The following is a 22,564-nucleotide window of genomic DNA, read 5'->3' as shown; positions in this document are numbered from 1 at the left end:
GGCAGAGTGACTCAACAAACTCTTCTAACTTCTGGGACAGCGTTAGAGCAAAGAAAATATGGTTGACATTAATACTAAAGCAGTGGAGTAGTTCCTGGGCAGAATAGTAGGATTCCACACCCGTGGGGAGTCTACTTGTGCCTGTTACCGTTCCAGGGGCTGGACATAAAGCTCGTGGCAACCCTATGAGGTCGGAATGCTAGAATTCACATTTTACAGACAAGGAAAGGAGAAGCAGTTGGCTTCAGATTTTCTGTTCCCAGTACCTGCCTCTGTAGAACCTCTACCCATCCCTCTGATAAATACTGTGGGCTAGCTTCACCCTCTCTTTTTTTCAGGATCAAATTCCTTACTCTACGTGATCTATTTATTCCTACAGAGTGTGTGTAAACTACATAGCTGAATTTTATAAAGCAAATTGTATTTGAATCTACTGGGAGAGACTTGCTTTTGAAGGTCATATTTGTGAAGTGTTGCTTCGCAAAGAGTAGGCATTTAATAAATGTCTGTTGAGTTACATTAATTCTGCTAATTTGTGTAAATGTTTCTTTTGGTATATTCAGGATACTTAACATCAGGTAGGCATTACTAACTGGAAAGAATATTGGAGAGCAATTGCTCCAAAGAGCAACTGCAGACGGTGGAGTGATTAATTCGGTGAATCACCCAAAGAAGTGGGCGTTCTGCCAGCGCTGGCCCCGGGCTCCCTGCCACCCTCTGCTGAGAGGGATGCCAGCCCTCCTGGGGCTGCTGACAGATCGCTGAGGAGGGGTGGGGTGAGAAGGAGCCCATCCCAGGGGGCTGCACCCACAGCATGTGAGCTCCTGTTCAGCCTCATTTCTGGAGGTGTTGCTAGCTTCCAGGGTATTTTGGTCCAGTTCATTATCTCCTGGGTGACAACCCTACACCCCAATATCCCTACTCTGTAGATCAAAGAGTATCAGCTGTTCGGAGGAGACATTTATCTTTCGGATCAGCAGGAGCGGAAAAACAGGGTAGGGCAGGTCATGAGATGGGTGTGACAGGTCCCAGGAGCCAATTGGCCAGGTGTGGTGGGAGGTCACCACAGTAGAACATGCCCTTCCCAATCCTCTAGGTCGGGCCACAGAATTTGCAGATAGATGGCTGGGAGGCAGCAGAGAGGGGGATGTGTTATACAGGGTCACTTCGAAGGTCATCTTTGGTGCTGGCTGTATATCTACGGCACACACATAAAGTCATACACATAACATATCTCATTCATCCAGGCATAGGCTTATTCAATTTATTCTGCAAATATTGATTGGGCACTTGCTGTGTCCCAGGCACCCTGAGAGGCACTGGAGATACTACAATTAAGACCGGTCCCTTTCTTATTACTCAGTCCAACATGAAACAGGGCTCTAAATAAAGCAGTTGGTGGGGGAGGGGGTTATGGTGTTTCAGTATGTGTGGTTTTCTCTCAAATATTTTGAGGTCACAAATTCCCCTTATGAGTCATCAATACAAATGGGCAGCCTAATGAATCTAACCAATCTGACCTCGCCGTCCGTGAGGGTGGCAGGGAGGTTGTCCCTGATTCAGGTTCAGGCTCAGGTTGCTGGAAGGGCGGCCGGGATGCGCTTCTCATTTGTCAGCAGAGGGGCCCACTCTTAACAGAACAACAAACCAGCCTTAGCCACCAGTAGGACGTCTCCTGCTAGAGGCAGCCCACGGTGCAAGGATACGGTCCAGAGACAAAGTCAGTGACGGCTGCATGGGCAGAGGAGCGAGAGCCGTGCCGGCCCTCACAGGGCTCTACTCGAGCTGAGCCCACGCTCCGGGAACGTGCCGGGCAATTTACCAACTTGCCTGGACACACCTGGCCCTGCTGGATGTTTTCATAAGGCTGGGGAATGGCACCACCACCTACTCGAACGTCTTCCCCAGAGAGGACCTCCAGCCTGGCCTTAGACAGGCTGCGGGCTGACTGCTGCTAACAGAGACCTGAGCGGTTCGGTTCCCTACAGAACACTCCTGAGGCATTTCCAGAAGTGATTTCTTGGTAAAATATGTCTCACACAAATACCCCCAGTGAGGGAGGCAGTCCTCACTGGGAATGCAGCATAAAGAACTACGAAGAACAAAGACTTAATGGTTCATTCCTACAGGGTAAAAACTAAGTCCTTAGACTTGCCTGTGTTTCCTGAGCTCAGCTCCTAGAACGTGGTTTCTAAGCGGGGAAGACCCCATCTCTTCACCAGTGAAACGGCCATGACAATAACACTCTAGTGATCTGACATGTCAAGTGAGACGTGAGAGGAGCACCAAGCACAGGCCCCACCCCTAAAAAACAATACATTTACAAACTCCATTATTCAATGAAATCTGGTCTGGCAAGTGCAGGCCTCTGTTTTCTTCCCAGCTCCCATGCTACACATACTGTGTGACCTTGAGCAAATGAGTTTCCCTCTCTGAACTTCAGTTCTCTCATCTGTGTTCTACACTACTGCTCTGAGTAGGTCCTGGAAACCCTGCACGTTCTGTCTAACCTCCTGACTCGAGGGGGAAGCCGAGGGTACAAGTCCCATGCCTGCAACCTGTGCAGGAATCTTCTGTTTGCTTTCTGATACTGTACTTTTGTGTTGTAGCTCACTTGGAAAAAAGAAAAAAGGCTTCCAGGTCCTTAAAAATGTTTGTAAACCACGAGTGAGGTCTGAAGCCCCTTCCAGATCTAGTGTCTTTCAGGGCAAGACCTTGTAGCGCAACCTCCCTGCAGATGGATGCTGGGTGTAGACCATGAGGTCACAGCAGGACCTGATGTTCTTTCCCCAGACAGCCCCATGCTTCCCTGTCCATAGGTCACCTCCCTTCAGTGCCACCTCCCTCAACTGTGCCCTTCAGAACCCTACCTATTCAACCCACACATTCCCTAGGATGCTTTCTTTGATCTCTGGGATCATGGAAAACCCATTTCCCCCTCTTCACAATGCCTCTGGCCTTCTGTGTATACGTCTGTCATATCTGCTTTTGGCGTCATTTATTGCAATGTATTATATCCTCTGCTTGATCATAAATGTAGCCCTATGGACACTTGTGAATGTAAATAGTGGGTGTTCAAGCAATGTTGATAGAAGAGATGACTGGATGGGGCCACCTAGCAGATTTTAGAACCTCCAAATGTTTATACCTTTGGAAAAACTCAGGAAAAACTATTTTTTAAATTTACTGATAACTGATTCCCTCCCCCAATGAATAGGTTAATATAGATATTTCTAATCGAGTCAATGAATTAATGACTATAGAGCAGAGCCTACAGCATGCCGGACATGATCAATTCCACCCTGAGATGGTTACTTCCATGTTGCCCTGATGATAACTTCAGGAATCTGAGGGCACTAGCTGAATTCACACAGAGGGAAATGCCTAGCAGGCCCTTAAAACTACTTCTTCTAAGTCAGAAAGACAGGTTTGAATACAGACTCTGACTTGGTCATTTTCTTAACTTTTAAGCCTCATTTTCCTATGTGTAAAACAGGCATACAACAACAGTTGCCTGAAAGAGTTACTTTAAAGATTAATACAATAAAGGATGTGATAATGCCCTGTGTCTGGCAAACGGTGAGTGTTCAGTATATACTAGTTATTATTTTTAAAGCAACAAGAAAAGCAACGTGACCAGCAGAAATGAATAGAAAGCAATTTGCAGCCATAAATTACATGCAATACTATGGTCCTCTTTATAGGGAGAGCACAGGAGGCTGCGGGTATTCAGTGACAGAATTTCAAACCATCAGTGATTATTTAGAAAAACAACATCCTGAAGCAGGTCAGTGTCATAAAGATCCCTAAATATACCAGTTTCCCTGAGTTCTTCTAGTTCTCACGAGGACCTGCAAAGCCCTTGTGATCTGACCTCACTCCTATCACTCTTCTCTCCACTTACACTGCTCTGGTCCCTTGGCCTCCGCCCAGGGTCTCAGTGCACCACACACATCCCCTCTACAAGGTCCCTGCACCTGTTCCTCCCCTGCCTGGATACTGCACCCCCAGGTATTCAGGTGGCTAGCCACCCCTTCCTTCTCACCCCACCGCTCACAGGTTATCTTATTAGAGAGAGCCTCCTTGACTTCTCCCCACCATCACCATCACCATCACCTTGCCCTGTTTTGATTGTCTTCATATTTGCCACCACCTGGCATTGTTTTCGTGGTTGTTGTCTGCCTCCCTCACCTCGAGGGTAGGCTCTATGACACCTGGGACCCTGGCTGCTCTAGTCATTGTGCAGCGCCATCATTAGAACTGTGCCCAGTGTGAAGACATAAAGCAGGGGCTCAACACACACGTCGTTAAAATGTTCTCCCTGAGAAGTGTGAAACTGTGTACAATGCACCCATTCTGGCCAAGAGTCTTACCCTGTTGATATAGCAGCGGGAGGAGCAATTTCTATGGACGATGGATTGGTGTTTAGAGTGAGATTGTCGGTTTTCACAACAAAGAGCTTTACGGTTGGATTTGTAGCTCCTGCCTAGGAAAAAACAACAAAAGAACTGGTAGTGACAAAAAAACATAACATTATTACACAGGCTTAAAACTATACAAAAAATCCTGCATTGTAATAGAATTATAGTAATGAGACACAGTAAAAATTAAAATAGGGGCACCTGGTGGCTCAGTTGGTTAAGCATCTGACTTTGGCTCAGGTCAGGATCTCACAGTTCGTGAGTTGGAGCCCCACATCGGGCTCTGTGCTGACAGCTCAGAACCTGGAGCCTGCTTCAGATTCTGTGTCTCCCTCTCTGTCCGCCCCTCCTCCACTCATGCTCTGTCTCTCTCTCAAAAATAAACATTAAATTTTTTAATTTAATAAAGACAAATCTAATATAGATAAAATGAACATAAAAGAAAGTCATGCAATGCAACTTATTCACATTCAGGGAGAAACATATGTTGACAGCCCAAAGCACTCCTGTTTAAATCATGGATGTTCATAATTTATGTATTCTGTGCAAAGATAAGTTTAAAAAAAATCAATTCTATTATTTTGCAAACATACTTTGACTCCAGAAGAAGTCTAATGGCTGACAGCTGGGAAGAATACCTTGGATTCAGCCAAAGACACAACCCACCAGGAAAATGAGTTTACCTGAGTCAAGAGCCAATAATGCTAATTAGGAAGCAATCACTTGCACTCCAAATTCAGGTTCATCACATTTGAGCTTTACCATCAATATGATGACAGAAATCTACAGAACTTTTTAATATACACACATAGATCTTCAATTGACAAATTAGTTAGAAATAATATATTTTTAGTGAAAGTGTTTTATGGATTTTTTTTGCCAGTTTCACTCATCAAAAAATAACATTCCACTGAAAATACCTCTCTATATTTAGTCTCTGATCTTTTTTTTTCTTTTAACTTCCTCTGTCTTCCTAAAATGGCAGCTCTTCATGAAGCAAATTGAGTGAGTTAGTAAAAATAAAAATCCCTTTTCCCAAGTTGCTTACAGCAAAAACATTTACTATTAGATGTTCCTATGGATGATACAGTGGCCATTAATATTATGATACAAGTGAAGAATCCTGATTTCCTTCTAAATCCCCCTCTTCCTTAGCTTACACTGCTGAACAGAGCTGTTCAATTTTCATAAGTATGCATCCCGGAGGGGAGAAAACAGGCTTAAAAACCAAGATGTGACACTATTATTCCAAATAAAGGATGGGTGAAATTTACATTAGTGTCAAATCTATGCTAGAATCACTGAAACTAGTCATGTGTCTGTTAATTAACAATACAACCCGATACAGAACCAAGCTTTTCAACTTCATCTAGGGCACATTCCAACTTCTACAAATAAGATGAGTTTGTGATTCAATGACAGCCTCTCTTTTCCTCCACTGAAACATTTTTATTCCCCCTACCTCTTTCAAGAGCATTTCCCCCATCTTTTTCGGCTTGTCATTCCTCAAAGTTTTTGGAGAAATTACAAAACCTTAAATCACACTCTTTCCTGGGATAATAAAAATACTTTAAAATTGCCAGATGCTGTTGACTTCAGCAAGAGTAATCACAGCAAGCTGTTGAAGAGAGACTGACAATATTTTCATTAGCAGGAAAGGATTAAATGAAACCATTCTCTTCCCATCAAATCACAGAACCACCATGTGAATAGGAGCACAGACCTTTGGATATGGAATCTGTACAGTCTTTGGGTACTGCAGTGACTCATCAGAGTAGAAAGAGTATTCAATAAGTGGGACTTCTGTGTCGTTAAATTGGGCATATGCTAAAAAAGTGCCTTTTGGAGACCACCACAGAGCAGAGTAGGCACTGAAGATTTCCTCTGAAAAAAGACATAAATTGTTCTGTTACAAGAAGTAGCTGATAAATTGGCTTTGGCATTCAAAATATTGTTCTCATTAGCTTTAGTAATTACAGTAGAGTTCAACTAATGAACCATTTTGCATTTGCTGGGTTTCCAAATTCAGAGTAATACAAATGAATAAAAATAAAATCTTCAAGGATAGATCTGGATTGTAAAAATAAGTAACCCGTTGGACCATTTTAGAATATTTTAGCACACAATATTTAATATAAGCTCTACACTTTTTTCTTTATCTTATAATCCTCTAAATTTATGCCGCAAAACGTACTAAAAGTAAATTTCACACAAGGGGCTGATTCTCCTTTCTAATTTTCAAACAGTCAACATGCCAGCACACTCTCCCCAACTGGGCTCAGCTTGTACTGAGCCCGCAGGGTACTGGTGGGTGGTGTGTGGCTCCAGACTATCAAACTAATATGGTGCCCACAGTTTACTACTCTTGGCACAAACAAGGTGTGGGAAGGAAGAATTTAGAATGGCAAGGAGCTCCATGACACCCCTATCAAGAACTACCTCCTTCACTTAGCCTAGAAACTAAAGACTCCCATGGATTAACACACTCCTCTGTTGTATATGTTGGTGGTGAGGGAAGAGGGTCAAAGAGGGAGGCAAACGAAAGGAAAGGTCTTGCTCTCCAGAACACTATTGGACTTATTCTCATTCTCTGACAAATATAGTTCCTTCCTATGTTGATCATGGAGTCTATTCTTGGGACTTGCTATTCCAATCTCTTGCTCTTAAAATGCCAAAACCTCTTTTACAGAGGGCTCAGGTAGACTAGATGGAGACTCCTAGTCTTTTATGTAGATTTTTTCAAACTTACTTATTTTGAGAGAGACTGAATGTGTGCATGTGTGCACAGAGTAGGGAGGGGCAGAGTGAGAGGAAGAGAGAATCCCAACATGGGGCTCTATCTCACCAACTGTAAGGTCATGACCTGAGCTGAAATCAAGAGTCAGACACTTAACTGACTGAGCCTCCCACACACTCCTCTTTATGTATATTTAATTCACAAACTTCACGTTCTTCTGTGGGTGTAAAGGTAAAAGCAAAAGTATAGAAACTTGAATCTCAGAGTTAGCAAATGTCCCACTTTTCTGATTCCTGGAACCTCTTTACAAGTTTCTTCCCAATGTGTGTTTTCAAAAATAATGATGGTAGTAGTAGTAGTAGTACCAGTGACAGAAACAATAATAACAATCATAATAGGGTGTAATAATTATCATGATGAGCAGCTAGCATTCAATGAGTGCTTAACTGACTGAGCCACTCAGGCGCCCCTAGCATTCAATGAGTGCTAACCATGTGCTAGACACTGATAAGCAACTGACATCTATTATTTCAGTTAATCCTCACAGTAGCTCCCTGGGCAGATGAGCAAAGAGATAGACAGGCATAAGGAGAATAGGTAATCTTCCAGGGTCATGTGGCCAATAACTAATAGAATCAAGAATGAATCCAGACTTGTCTGGTTTGAATCCATGCTTTTCACCTTCATGCTCTATGTCCATCCATGCCTATTTCAGTTCTTCCAAGGAACAGAAAACTTCCTTGGTAAGGTAGCCTGCTTCCGCTTTGCTTGTTGTATGCCTACATCATTGCTACATTTATGTAGCAATTTAGAATTTATGAAGCCTTTATCTAATATAGTCTTTACAAAGATCCTTAGGTGAGTCTATTCATATCCCATTTTACAGAGAAGGCAAATGAGGGGTATAGACAAGAATTAGAATACAGGACTTGTGACTCCAGGTCAAGGGGCTTCTACTGAGAAGTTCTTCATATACTGAGTTGATGTCTCCTTCCCTGTGGCTTCTACCCATTGGTTCTAGTCTAAGGCCAAGATGCAATTACATAAAATGAATACAATTATAGCAAGGCTACTTTTTTAAATGCTTTTAAGTACAGAGAGCAGGGAGTATTCTATGTTTGAATTGGTAGCTATTTGTAATATAGAACATATTTTTCCATATCATGATATATTAAAACCACTATTATAAAACTTCTTCTGATCAAATTCAAAGTCCTGAGAATGAATAGTAGGAAGAAGGGAGACTAACAAAGGAAGGAAAAGATTTCCAGCCCTTCCTGATACAAAGCTGGCTATGAGCACAAGTGTCTATGGCAACCTCTCCCCCTACACTCTCCCTCACCATCCTGTGATACCTCGTGTCCAGCCACTCCAACCTTTCCCATGTACGCTCTGGACCCAGGGCCCTCCCCTGAATAGGTCAGTCAATTCACTCTATAACGATTATCCGCTGGCATCTTTGTCTCCCTCTCTGGGCAGAGTGCCCTGATAGCAGGAGTTGGTAGCACTCTTCCTGGTGTCTCTAGAATCTGACATAGCACTTCACAGGTGATTGGCACTCAGTGTGAATTACACTGAATTACCCACCCCCACTGTCAGCATGACTCTTTGAGGGTAAGAAGCACCCTCTCTTCCACATTTCTTCTTTCTCTATCCCTTTTCATCCTTGCTCTCAAAATTCTCCTTCCCACCCCTTGGTTAGGTAAAGTACACTCATACTTCAGAGTGAATGTCATGTAATTAACTTCATACAAGAAGATAAAGTATTACCATTTTTACAAAAGAAGATACTTATTAACTAAAGTGATAATCAATCAGAGAATCATGAAACAAGGCAGAGTGAAACCACAGGGAAATTGAGAAAGGCATCTGGGAACAGGGGGTGGGGCGGGGGCACATGTTCCAGAGGCTCAGCTACTTCTGTGAGTGTCCCTCTACCACACAGCACGTGGCCCTGTCTACACCTGGCAGCTTTGTTCTTTTCCTTATGAACCTATAGACTCTCAGAATACATGCTTTCAATCTTATACTCAAAAAGTCTTCATGGCTGCAGTGGAGACCGGGGCTTTAATGGGGAGGGGAGGGGTGGATCCAATATATGGAGAAACAAGTGTGCTCTTTCCAAGTACGGATCATTCATAAATATACAAAACCAATTGTAGGAATTTCCCTGTAGGAACTCAAGTTCCATTTTTTAGAGATAGGCCCACAGTGAAACTGGGAAGCCATTCTTCTGCTTGTCATAAACATGCAAAATGACATATTTCCAGGTATTCTCTAGCTTAGGAAGGACATTAGTATTAGGCTTGTTCTTATCTTAAAGATGCTCTGATGTTGCAAGGAACGGTCGAGTCACAGCTTTGGGAAGAGGCTCTCCCCAGTTCACTCTGGGGATCCTAAAGGTTGTGCCATGCTGTCCAAGAGGTGTTAAAGAGGTTTTTCAGCCGCTAAGTAAATTTCATTATCAGGTTTTTAAAAAATTTTTTTTAATGTTTTTTATTTATGCTTGAGAGACAGAGAGAGAAAGCACGAGCAGGGGAGGGTCAGAGAGAGAGAGAGAGAGAGAGAGAGAGAGAGAGAGAGAGAGAGAGAGAGAGAGGGAGAGAGACACAGAATCTGAAGCAGGCTCCAGGCTCCAGGCTCTGAGCTAGCTGTCAGCACAGAGCCCGACATGGGGCTCGAACCCACGGACTGTGAGATCTTGACCTGAGCTGAAGCTGGACGCTTAACCGACTGAGCCACCCAGGCGCCCCTCATTATCAGTTTTAATCAAACCTTATTTATGGGCCAAGGGGATTTATCTTTATTTTAAAGTGATTTTTCTTTTAATGTTAGCCATTTAGTTGAACTTGACATGAACTGGGTAAGAACCAATATTACGTAATGAAGAAAACCTTTTTTTTTTTTTTTTTTGACTACGAGGAAAAACTACCAGGATTAAAGAAGGATGGGCAGTTGGTAAGCACGAGGCAGCCTTGCAAACAGTCTGGAGCAGTCTCAAAATGCCTCATACCTTGGCAACTATAGACATGAAAAATGTTTTATTAATATTTTCTAAAATTCTACCCTAAAAGAAAGACCAATCCTTTTTAATATTTTTAGTTCTGTTTTTTTACCCATTTTCCTCCTAAGCCTTCCTAATTATTTTTTTCCTTCTTTAAAAACAGGAAATTATAATTTGTCCAAGTTCAAATGAACACAAATCCTCTGTAAAACAGATGCTTTCTTCCTCCTCTATTCTCCAACCTCCAGACAATATTTTGTCAGCTCTTGGAATGCTGTGGGAGTATTTAGCTTTCCTCAGTAACTCTGGGTTAGGTAGGCCCAGCTAGAGAAACATCTGATGTTAATCTGAAAGCTTTTATGCCCCAGTAAAGCAGAAAAGCTACCTATACTGAAAGGCCCTTTGTAGGAGGAGACAGAAGACAATGGGGGTATTGAGAGACAATGAGGACAGGGGCAAAACTAGCTATTGCTAAGAAAGCCTTGTGCCGTGGGACACCTGGCCTTGTCAGTGCTAAAGAGATTTGATGACATTTAAAAGAAATACAACTTATTTTCAATACCATTGAATTTCTCCATTTTAAAAGAAATGTTTAACTATTTAAAAAAACCTTACAGATTTTTTAATTTGAAAAGGCTTTAAAGTCTCTACCTTCATAAACCCAGTCGGCTATTCCATTATACATTACATTTTCTTTCCCGGTCCATGTGATCCTATGACTTGATGAATTTGGTTCATTTTTAACATAAACATCATTCTCCCAAACATAAGCCTAGAAATATTGAAAAAGAGATTAGTAAGTAATAACCTGCTATAATATATCTTATCCTGGAGTTAAAAATATCAACTATTTTATCCTCAAACAATAAAGTATGCAAATGATACTACTTTGGGTTATTCAATTTGAGCAAGATAAAGAGTCCTTTTCTAAAGGACTATAATTTCTAAGATTATAAGTATACAAGCTATAACCTTGAAATAATTCTAAAGACGCTCTTCACTTACTAAAAGGAAGCGGCTTACAACCACCGCTGTTTGCATGCTGAAGTATGTGAGAAGACCCAGAGCCTGAACATGTCCACACAAGGACACGTGCTTCCCACTTCTTTGGGGGGGGGGGGGGGGGGGCGATGGCTTGAGGAAGTGCAGTTGCATGTCAGAAGGGGGAGTCCCACCTACAACATCTTGCCTTCTTGTTCAGTTTCTTTTGGACTTCTGCCCTTCTCCTAGTACCATAGGTCATGAAAGTATATCTATAGTGACACAGAGAAGGTAACAGAACTAGCAGGAAGCAGGTACGTCTCAAGGAACAAACAAAACAGCAACAAACTCAGGACAACAGACAATAGACCTTAGGAGTTTAAGAGCATTTTTCCAGTAAGTTAACAATTCCCCAGTAGCAGTTCAGAAACTTTTAGGAACTGAATTTACCGTGTAAGACTAGTAATACTATTTTAGGCACCAACGCTCTATTTGATAGGGAAGTATTTGCTTCTTAAATGTCTGTTCTGTATCACGGAAAGTAGCTTCAGCATGTGAGAACTTTGAGCCATTAGTTTTCTCTGAAAACAGAAGAGACTCACTAACCAATTTATGACCCTCTGGTGACCATGTGATCCACTGTGTTTTGTTTGGAATTCTCTCTTCTGTAATCAGCTGGCTGGAAAAACAAAAAAAAAAAGAAGAAAGATAAAAGAAAACATTACCAAATGAATAAATCACAGTGGGATTTTTTTCCTTTTAAAAAAGTATTGTTACACTAAAAAAGCTTAATAGGTTTTATGGGGAAGTCACTGACCTTTTATTTAAATCGTAAATGTCATATGAAGCTGTGTAAGAATGTCTCCATTGCTATAAAAGAAAACAGACATTTCAGGCTTCTGTGATCCTTGGTAGTTCAGCCACTTGCTATAGGAGCACAAGATGAGATATAAAGTAATATAACAAATTGTATAATTCTCAAATTGTGGCACATTTTGTAATTCCCTGTCTCAGCCCTTAGAACTTGAGAATTAGGAGGAGATTGTCAGAGACCATCTAGTACAAGCTCCTCAGGACCTCATCTGAAACCTCGCTCTGGCATCGCCCAGGCCAAGGAAACTCCTGGGGATCACAGTGGCCCCACGTGCCACTCCCTGGCAAACAGGTCATGATCTCACCTTAAGTCCACCTGTTTAAGAAAATGCAGATTTTCACTTATCAACCATCTTACTGACAAAGTATTTAAAATATCTACAATTCTATTGCTGGTGGTGATGTGAAGAAATACTTTCTTATGTTGAGCATGAACATACAAAGTGTTACAGACTTTTTTGAAAGCCACCTGGTAATTGAAGTACATATGATCAATATTTTAAACTATCTCAAATATCTAAAAAATGAAAAGCAAATCAAATCCAAACAAATGAGAAGAAAAGAAATAATAAAGGTAAAAGCAGTAATCAAGTAGAAAATGAACAGCTGAGGAAAATCAACAAAATTCATAACTGGTTCTTTGAAAAGATGAATAAAATTGCTAACACAGTAAAAGCAAGAAAAAAATAAGACCAGTGAATGACCAATATCATGGGATATTAATGGGATTAAAAGATTTGAAGACCCTATTATAAGCATTTTTTTGGCCAACAAATTTAAAAGTAAAAAAAAGGACAAATTCCTTGAAAAATAAGTCAAAACTGAGACAAGAAAAAATGGAAAATCTGTATAGTCTTATATATAATAAACACATTGACTAATAAAAACATTTGCACCAAGGAAACTCCAAACCCAAATAACTTTACCAGCAAACTCCTTGTTATTTATCCAAATGAATTGAAAACTTACACATATCTAAAAACCTTACACACAAATGTCATTTTGTTCATAATCGCCAAAACTTAAAAGAACCAAGATGTCCTTCAGTAGGTGAGGGAGGAATAAACCGAAGTCCATCCAGACATTGGAATATTATTTAGCAATAAAAAGAAATGAGCTATCACATCACAAAAAGATGTGGAGGAATCTCACATGCATATTGCTTAGTGAGAAAACCAATCTGAAAAGGCTACATATTGTATAATTCCACCATATGACATCCTGGAAAAGGTAAAATAATGAATACAGTAAAAAGACCAGTTGTTGCTAAGGGTTTGGAGGAAGGGAGGGATAAATAGCTAGAGCACAGATGATTTTTTGGACGGTGAAAATATTCTGTATTTTCATGGTGGATACATGCCATTCATTATACATTATAGATTTGCCAAAGCCCACAGAATGTACGACATAAAGAATGAACCCTACATCATGGCCTTTAGTTAATAATAATATATCAATAAGGGCTCATCAATTGTAATAAATGTCCCATACTAATGCAAAATGTTGGTAACAGGAGAAAATGGGAATTCTGTATTTTCCACTCATATTCTGTAAATCTAAAGCTATTCTAAAAAATTAAGTCTATTAATTTAACAATAAATGAAGTATAGCTATACCAGAATATTTGGAAGAAGTTCCACATGGTATCATTGAGTGGGAAATGCAATTTACAGAAAAGTAGGATTTTATTTTTTATAGAATAAGCATTAACGAAAAAAATCTATCTTCATAGAATGATTTGAATAAAGGGAAAAATACAAAATATGGATATATATATATATATACTAGATTCTTAAGATGGGATACCTGGGGAAAAGATGGAGGTGGTGAGTAGTAGAAAGACAGGCATAAGAGGAAAAAAAGATAAGACTAAATGAAGATAACATATATATTTTTTAATTTATGAAAAATTATTTTTATATGTGAATGCATATACACATTAAAGACATTTTAAAAGAAATTACATGTCTTTATGTTGGTCTTCCCTACCACATTCCCAGATGTAAGGAATTGTGTTTCATTCATCTTTAAACACCTGGAGTCTTGTCTACTACAAACCTCATGGTCTGTGTTCAAGAAATAAACCAAACCAGGGGCACCTGGGTGGGTCAGTGGATTAAGTGTCTTTATGTGTCCAAGTTCTGGTTTCGGCTCAGGTCATGATCTCATGATCTGTGGGTTTGAGCCCTGCATCAGGCTCCATGCTGAGTGTGGAGTCTGAGTTTCTCTCCCAGCCCCCCACTCTTTCTGCCCTTCCACTGTGTGCGCGCTCTCTCTCTCTCTCAATATAAATAAACTGAACTAAAAAAATAAACCAAAATGATATAAAAATCAAATTTTACCTGTGAGAATGGAATAGACGAAATGCACAGCCCAAGGACACACAGTGTGTATAATGGCAGAGGTGAGACACAAGCCAGAGTTTCCAACCTTAAAGAATATTTCCTACTTATCATTTACCACCCTCATATCCTCTCATGCCAACAATTATGTATTAAGTCCCTAATATTTGTGAGTCATATATATATTTTTTTAAATCTTGGATTATTTTGGTACAATCCATGATTGTCTCTGGGAAACCTCGAAATGCTCTGTCTGCAAGAGACAAATGGCCTTAAGAGGTTTAAGAAAGTTTGAGATCACTCAGCATGACAGATTCATCATGAGTTGCAAAAGGAAACCAAAAGTGTTCACTTCATCGTTGAAACAGACTCATCCCCCTACTTAGGTTATAAACATTTGCAGCTACCTCCGTCAGGAATTGCTGGCTAAGAAGGCTCACTGTCCTTGAGGAGCTCATAGTTGAGTGGGGGATGTGGACAAGTAAATATGAGAAAAGAATCACAAGAGATATAACAGACATAGGTGGGGAGAGGCAGGAATCATAAATTATATCCTGGTGAGGGAGAGAGGCCTATGAAAAAGGTAACTGTTAGACCAAGTCTCAAACGCAGAGAATTGTCTGTCACACAGGGAAGGGGTTAAAAAAGCATCGTAGCAGAGAGAAGCTGAAGCCCAAAGATGGGAAAGATGGTGTCAAGCTTTGGAATCTTCTAACCTGGATTCAAGTCTGGCTATAAACTGAATGTCTGTTGCCCACCCTCTGTTACTCATATTTTGAAATCCTAAGCCCCAGTGTTGGGAGGTAACTAGGCTATGAGGGTGGAGCCCTCTTGAATTGGATTAGTTCCCTTAGAAAAAAGAGACTCCAGGGACATTTGGGTGGCTCAGCTAGTTGAGCAGCCAACTTCAGCTCAGGTCAGGATCCCACAGTTTGAACCCTGCATGTCTGCTGTCAGCACAAGGCTGGCTTCGGATCCTCTGTCCCCCTCTGTCTCTGCCCTTCTTCAGCTTGTGCTCTCTCTCTCAAAAATAAATAAAGCTTTTTTTTTTTTTTTTTTTTTTTTTTTTTAAATAGAGACTCCAGAGAGATTCCATGTCGTGTCCTCCATTTAAGGACATGAAAAAAACTGTGTTCCATGAAGCAGGTCCTAGCCAGACACTGAATCTGCTAACATCTTGACTCTGGACTTCTTTCTCAGCCTCCAGAACTATGAGAAATAAACTTGTTATTACCCCACTCCATCCATGGTATTGTTTCAGCAGCCTAAATGTACTAAGGCAAGTCTCCATTATGTAATGTAATATCAGGCAGGCTTCTTTCTAAGGTTCAATTTTCTCATTAGGAAAATGGGGATAATGTCAGTAACAATCTCAACAGAGGTTCATGAGAAACCATGTGAAGTGCTGAGCAGGACTTCTAGAATACTGCCAACATGTGATAGATGATGCTACTATTATCTCCGGAGCATTCAGCAGCTAGTAGAGATGCTGGAAAACATACATACCAGACTGTGCAGTACTTATGTATTTATGTTTCACTCACTCACTCACTTATTTGCTCGTAGCCACAACTTAGAAGTATTAATTGCTCTTTCTGAATGCACTAACTCAGTCATGGAGAAGCCATGGAGTAAAATCTAAAGAACTTTGCACAGTAGACCTCCAAGGAAATAGAATCAAACTAGGCTTTTCTCAGTTATCCTGAGACCTGATGAGTCAGCTGGAATACTGTCAAGATGTGATAGATGATGCAACTATTGTCTCAAGCATTGGGCAATGAAGAGAGATTATTATATGTTGTACAGATATACTGCAGAAAATCCTATTGGACACTCTAAGAGGTAAAAGAGAGGACAGAGTGCTCTACTTTCAATCATCTTATAATTTAGTGCTCTGCAAAGGTATGGAGAAAGTAAAATAAGCTAATGTGGTAGAGACTGAATGGTGAAGTGTGGGAGAACAGAGTGGCAGGGGGCCAAGTTAGATAAAGCAATCCAAGAAAGCCTGTACTTGAATTTACTAAAAAAGGAGTACCATATTATAATCAGGGGAAGAATGTTCCAGGAGGAAGCAATAGCAAATACTTTGGCCCTTAGTTGAGAATGAATGATGCTTGTGAAAAATAAAGGTTCTCTGGATCACTGAATTACGTGGGAGCCCTTAAATCCACCCATGCCTGGGCCCCACCCATCGCTATGCTGAACTAGCTGGTATAGGGTAGGCTGCAGGCATCTTTTTTTTGGAAACCTCCATAGGTGATTGTAAGGGTCAGGCAGGGGTGAGAAGTACTGGCCAAGATGTTGAGTCCAGAGAAGGTAGTAGGGGGTAGGTTAGCGAGGGCGGACTGAGGTCTCATCACATAGGCTTCTGAGGCTACTGTGGTTAGAGTTCGTGTTTTATTCTGAAAGTGATGGCAAATCACTGGTTATGAGGGTTCAAACATAGGCATGACATAGCCAACTTAGTTCTTAAAAGGAGACCTGTGGATACTACCTGAAAAACCTGGATTGCAGCAGGATGAAGGGAATAGCAGAAAAACAGCTAAAGCAGTTAAATGCACATGTAAACTATAGTGACACAGAAAATAAAAATTAACAATGATGATTGACCAACTAAGGTCTACCAGGGAAATACATCCATTACTATTTATCATACAGACTTATTGAACTTGGCCAAATAGAAATATGAGAGGGTATTTACCTTTGTGTTTCTACCTCACCCTTTATGTTTGTCCTTAACACAGGCAACTGTTATTTAGTTGTTCTCAACCCTTGGCTCATTAAAATACCCACTAAAAGAACACGGATGCCAGCTTTACTCTAGATACTATAATTTATTAATCTGGGGATTGGACCTGGCCACTGGGATTTTTTTAAAAGCTCCTCAAGTGATTTTAATCTATAGACAGCAATAAAAACCACTGAATTAAATGAACAACCCATTAATTGGGAACAGATGTATTAAAGTTGGCCTAAGATTCTGATTGGCTCCTGCTTTATAGGTTTAGCAAAACAGAGTCAGAGAGTCTTCATGTACAGGAAATGGAGCTGGACGCAGTGATTCCAGGGTAAATATTATGATTGAGACTCAGCGCATTGAAATGGGAAATGGAGTAGGAGATGGGGTTTACTTGGCCTGAGTATAGAAGCACTGTGGTGTGAGATAAGGCTACTCAGTATTTATTATTTATTCTGGAATAAAAAGACAGAGGTGGGGATACCCAGCTTTGTATTTTGCTTCCAATGCAGAATATCCCTACAGGTTTTTAATCTTTCCTACATGTCTTAAAACTTCTTGTTCTTGACAACTGTTGCCAAATCCAGGAATAATTAAAAAGCTGCAGTTAAGGGTGCCTGGGTGGCTCAGTACGTTAAGCATCTGACTCTTGGGATCAGGTCATCATCTCACTGTCCATAGGTTCGAGCCCCACATGGGACTTTGTGCTAAAGGATTCTCTCTCTGCCCCTCCCCTACTCACCATCTCGTGCTCTTTCTCTCTCTCTCAAGATAGATAAATATTAAAAAACAATAAAAATAAACAGCTGCAGTTAAAGTTACTGGCGATTTGTAGGCATTCTAAACGTGAAGAGAATATGTGATTAAAGTTTCCTGAGTGTGTGAGAATCTGATTTGGAGTTGAGGCTCCCCCTTTAGAACAGTTTGTATATGGTGGGACCCAAAAGCTGGGAGGTGATCTCAATCACCCTGCAGAGTCTCTTCTGGAGGATAGAAAGTATAACTCTCTCTTTAAAAAATTTTTAATGTCTATTGATATATATATACATTTTTTTCTCATATATATATGTGTGTGTGTGTGTTTCTCATATATATATATATAGAGAGAGAGAGAGAGGGAGAGAGAGAGAGAGAGAAAGAGAGAGAGAGAGAGAGAGAGAGAGGGAGAGAGGGAGGGAGGGAGGGAGGGAGGAAGGGAGAGAGAGGGGGGCAGAGTGTGAGTAGGACAGGGTCAGAGAGGGGGGGGGAAGGAGACACAGAATCTAAAGGAGGTTCCAGGCTCTGAGCTGTCAGCACAGAACCTGACACAGGGCATGAACTCATGAACGGTGAGATCCTGTCCTGAACCGGAGTCGGATGCTTAACAAACTGAGCCACCCAGGTGCCTCAGGAAGTATAACTCTTTCTAAAAGCAAATACTGGGAAGCCTGGGTGGCTCAGCTGGCTAAGTGTCCGGCTTTGGCTCAGGTCATGATCTCACGGTTTGTGGGTTTGAGCCCCGCATCGGAGTCTGTGCTGACAGCTAGCTCAGAGCCTGGGGCCTGTTTCAGATTCTGTATCTCCCTCTCTTTCTGACCACGCTGTCTCTGTCTCTCAAAAATAAATAAAAAACATAAAAATAAATAAATAAAAGACAATACTTATTGAGAGTTTACCACATGTAAAGCTGAGACAAAGGAAATAAGAGGTTCTGTTACTGGATGTCCAAGTCAAATTTAAAATTGCCAAGTCAATCTAAAATTGCTTTTAAATTATAAGTTCTATTTTTATTAACTTATGTTTTTGTATTTATAATGTATTACTTGTACTTTTTAAACATTTGAAAACACTAAAAATCAATTGCTTTGAAAACAGTTGTCGAACTAACCCTTTATTAATGAGAATGGCTATTTCTGCTTTTGTTGCTGGATTCAGGAGTTTTTAGTGTCTATTAATTACTTAAGTGTCAATTTTAAATATTCATTAATTTGAAATCAGTTATAAAATAACATACTCATAGGTTCCTAGGGTTCTTTAAATGTCAGAGTAGGACAGCATTTCTTTTACCTTCACATAGTTGTACTCTAAGAGGATAAACTGCCCATCAGGAGATACTGAATAATCATTTATGGAATGTTCAAATTTCTCCTGTCAAGCAAACAGAAAAGAGAACAATTGAACAACTTCATCTCACAGTCCTTATTGAGCACTTACTATGTACAAGGTATGGTTCTAGACATGTGGGCCATGCCTTGGGAACTCTCAGAAATGGCACATACCACCCCCAACCTGAAATGTGCAAGGTGTACGGTGATTAGGGTTAGAGAATCAGGGAAGGAAGGTTTAATTCTAATTGATGAAAAGACCACTGTGAGGGTAGGGATCAGGAAGGGACAGAGAAATTTCCCAGTAGGGGGAAGAGCATAAGCAAAACACCAGATGTGTGAAAGGGCATGCGTATTAAGAGACTATCCAGAGATTAGGCATAACCTGACACAGTTTAGGGTGCATCAGAAAATATATAAGGTGAGAGGATGTAAAATTAGAAAAATAGCTAGGACTGTAATATAAGAAGTGGAACTACAAATGACATTTTGCTCATGGATGTGATAAGATCTTTTCTGTCTTTGCAAAGTTGCTGTGGCGACAGGGTGGCTGACATGAGATGAGAAGGTCTGCATCAGCCCTGGACGTGGGCAATGCAATGGCCTCATCTACAGAATGGAGACAGGGACACAAGCTAGAATACTCACCAGCACAGATTAAAAAGGCCTTGAACCAGGACTCTACCGTGGAAACAGAAATCTGAGGGGCAGTTGACATTGCAGAAGGAGAAGTGATAGGGTTTGCTGAAGAGCTAAATATGGGGGGTCCCAGAGGAATCCAAGAGGATTCTGAGGATTTACGGAGTAGAATATCACTTTCCAGCTTAAGGGACTTGGAGGAGAGCATTACATACCAAGATGGGAAACTCAGGAAGAGAAACAGGGTGTTTTCATTTGGCTGGGAGAGTCAAGGGGAAATAACTAGTTTAGCTTGGGATACTGAATTTAAAATACTTGCAGGCCATGGGTAGACAGGAGTAAGCAAGCTATTAGAAATAAGAGATTTCAATCTTGGCAAGAGGTTAGTGTTGAAGGTGGGCATTTGAAAACCAAGGCTAAAAGGAGAGCACTGATGCTGGGGAAGTGTATGAAATCCACTGAAGGAGAGCATGCAAAGTGGGGACAGAGGCCAGCAGGTGAAGACAGAGCCCTGAGGGGCACTTACGCTGAGAAGTATGGGCAGAGGAGGAAGAATCATCAAGGGAGACTAAAAGGTAGCCAAGGCAGGGAACATTCCAAGAAGGAGAGAAAGATCCACTGTGCCATATGCTGCAGAGAGAGTTCAACAGGATGAGAAATGACAGCACTCATGATTTGAAAGGTTATGGGAAAAAATCCCCAGAATTTCTCCAAAGTATGAGTGAATTATGCGATTAAACATACAAATGTACTGTTGTCGAAGAAAACGGAGCTGTTTCCATATTCAGCATTGAATAGCAAGATATTATTATCTTGTTTGTAGAGATACTCGTGATCTAAAGAAAGAAAATGGCCAGATCAGTATTTCATGTTGCAATTAAATATCTTCATTAAATATCTTCTAGCTAAAAATTATCCAGTAAAAGCTTAATGTTTACATTCATTCAAGTACTAAATAAGCATTTGTAAGTCAGAAAAATATTAATCGATAGATATTACATTAGTATGCATCCATTTCCCCATAATTGTCAAGGTTCCAATTCACTTTTAACTTTTTATAGTACATGTCAAAGAAATGCTAAGGTTTTCTTTAAATAGAAAAAGGAATACCCTCCTATGTGGTTTAACCAAACAAGGATATCTTCTCAGGGCCACAAAAGTGCCCCACAACCTAACTAGAATGAGCACAAGCATAAAAATCTGTCCCTCCCCAAAAAAAGTCCTTACCTGAAACCCACCGCAAGGAGTAGAATTTCATCCTAAAAGTATTTTTTAAATAATCAGTGAGAGTGTAAGTTCTGCGACTATCAGCTGCAGCATCATCTGTTGGTTGAAAAAAGGAGCCAAATGTTCAGTAAGATGGAATAACCTAAGTTTTGGATAAAATAAACAAATGGATTCCTGTTGTATACACTGGTCACAAAATACAGGAATACACTCACAAAATGCAAAACACATTCTGAAATATTTCAGGCCAGGGGGATGGCACAAAAATGCACTTAACTATTAAAGCATATATGAGTGGTGTATCTCCCCAAGCTATATTAGTACCTGTATCAGTGAGCTTCCCTATGAAGGTCTGGATCCACAAAATCCAACGGAAATATAATGTAAGTACATTTTCTAGTAACCATATATAAAGGTTTTTAAGGTGAAAATAATTTTGGTAGCATATTTTATTTAGCCCAATATATTCAAAATATTATTTCAACATGTAATCAATATTGAAATTTTATTAATGAGATCTTCCACATTCTTTGTTTTTACACTACTTCTTTGAAACCTGGTATGTTGTCTATGATTACAGCATATCCCAAGCTGACTAGGCACACTCCTGGTCAGTAGCTACATGTGGCCACACAGCAGACAACACAAGGCCAGACAGTCTTTCTTTGAGGCCTCACAGTTCACTTCCAAGCTCTCTTGCTTGTATGGACCTTTATGACAGGCTGTTTGCCCAATTCAGTGACCTTTGTTTCTATCATCACCTTTTAATGAGGTTTTAATGAGACCCTCCCTTGGATTCTGTGATACCTCACTTCTCCTCCTCACTCTCTGACCATTGTTTTTCCATCTCTTCCTTGACTCTACTTTTCGTTGACCTTGAAGGCAGAAATGCCCTGATCTTCAATCTTCAGCTTTTTGTTCTTCTCTCTCCACATCTCTCCTTCCAGAGGACTCCAGAGAACACGACTTCCTGGGCTTCAGGTATATTTCCCATTTAAATACATAACAACACCTGTACTCATTACCTTAGTCTTCCACACTCCAAACTCACCACCCCAGTGCTGTGTTGGGGCTTCTTAGTTACTTGTCCCACACTAAGCCCAGACCTACCTTGTCTAAGATAATTGTCTTCCTTCCAAAATAATTTTTGCTAGGGGTTGTGTGTATGTGGTTTTAGATTCTGTTACTGGAGACCCCACTTTAAAGTCTGAAAATCATTTTTGATGTCTCCCTCTCTCTTACCATCACCTGCATCCAATTAACCTTGTTGACTCTCCCTATGAAGTCTTTCTTCCAGGCATCCTGCCCTCAGTTTCTCCCAGTCCAATCCCTCCACCACACCACTTCTGGCATGGTTTTTCCAAAATCTACTTCATCCTGGAGACTCTTTCTTCAAAAGCCTCCACTGATTCCCCATTGCCACGGGAAGATTCCAGCTCCTTAGCCTGGCACTCGTGACCTCCATGATCTGGCATGAGACTTTCCAGGGTCATTTCCACTCACTCCTTGCATGAAGCCT

General features: G+C 40.7%; 1 protein-coding gene across 3 annotated transcripts in view; it reads right to left on the bottom strand.

Moving 5' to 3' along the window:
• The window catches only part of DPP4 (dipeptidyl peptidase 4), a 78,070-nt gene that overhangs the window by 35,153 nt on the left and 20,353 nt on the right, over positions 1-22,564 (bottom strand). For 2 of the 3 annotated variants that reach the window (XM_029934484.1, XM_029934486.1), the window contains exons 3-10: positions 21,046-21,141; positions 20,563-20,654; positions 19,142-19,222; positions 11,961-12,013; positions 11,750-11,822; positions 10,814-10,934; positions 6,145-6,305; positions 4,374-4,486 (exon numbers count right to left, since the gene is read on the bottom strand). In XM_029934484.1, the coding sequence (XP_029790344.1) occupies positions 4,374-4,486; positions 6,145-6,305; positions 10,814-10,934; positions 11,750-11,822; positions 11,961-12,013; positions 19,142-19,222; positions 20,563-20,654; positions 21,046-21,141 (790 nt within the window). Of the gene's footprint in view, positions 1-4,373; positions 4,487-6,144; positions 6,306-10,813; positions 10,935-11,749; positions 11,823-11,960; positions 12,014-19,141; positions 19,223-20,344; positions 20,449-20,562; positions 20,655-21,045; positions 21,142-22,564 lie in introns of those variants that run through there. The other variant, XM_029934485.1, reaches the window with a different exon arrangement.

Source organism: Suricata suricatta, chromosome 3, assembly GCF_006229205.1.
Source record: "Suricata suricatta isolate VVHF042 chromosome 3, meerkat_22Aug2017_6uvM2_HiC, whole genome shotgun sequence".
NCBI classification, from domain to species: domain Eukaryota; kingdom Metazoa; phylum Chordata; class Mammalia; order Carnivora; family Herpestidae; genus Suricata; species Suricata suricatta.
Note: the sequence above shows the minus strand (reverse complement) of the source record. Positions and strands in the feature narration are given on the sequence as shown.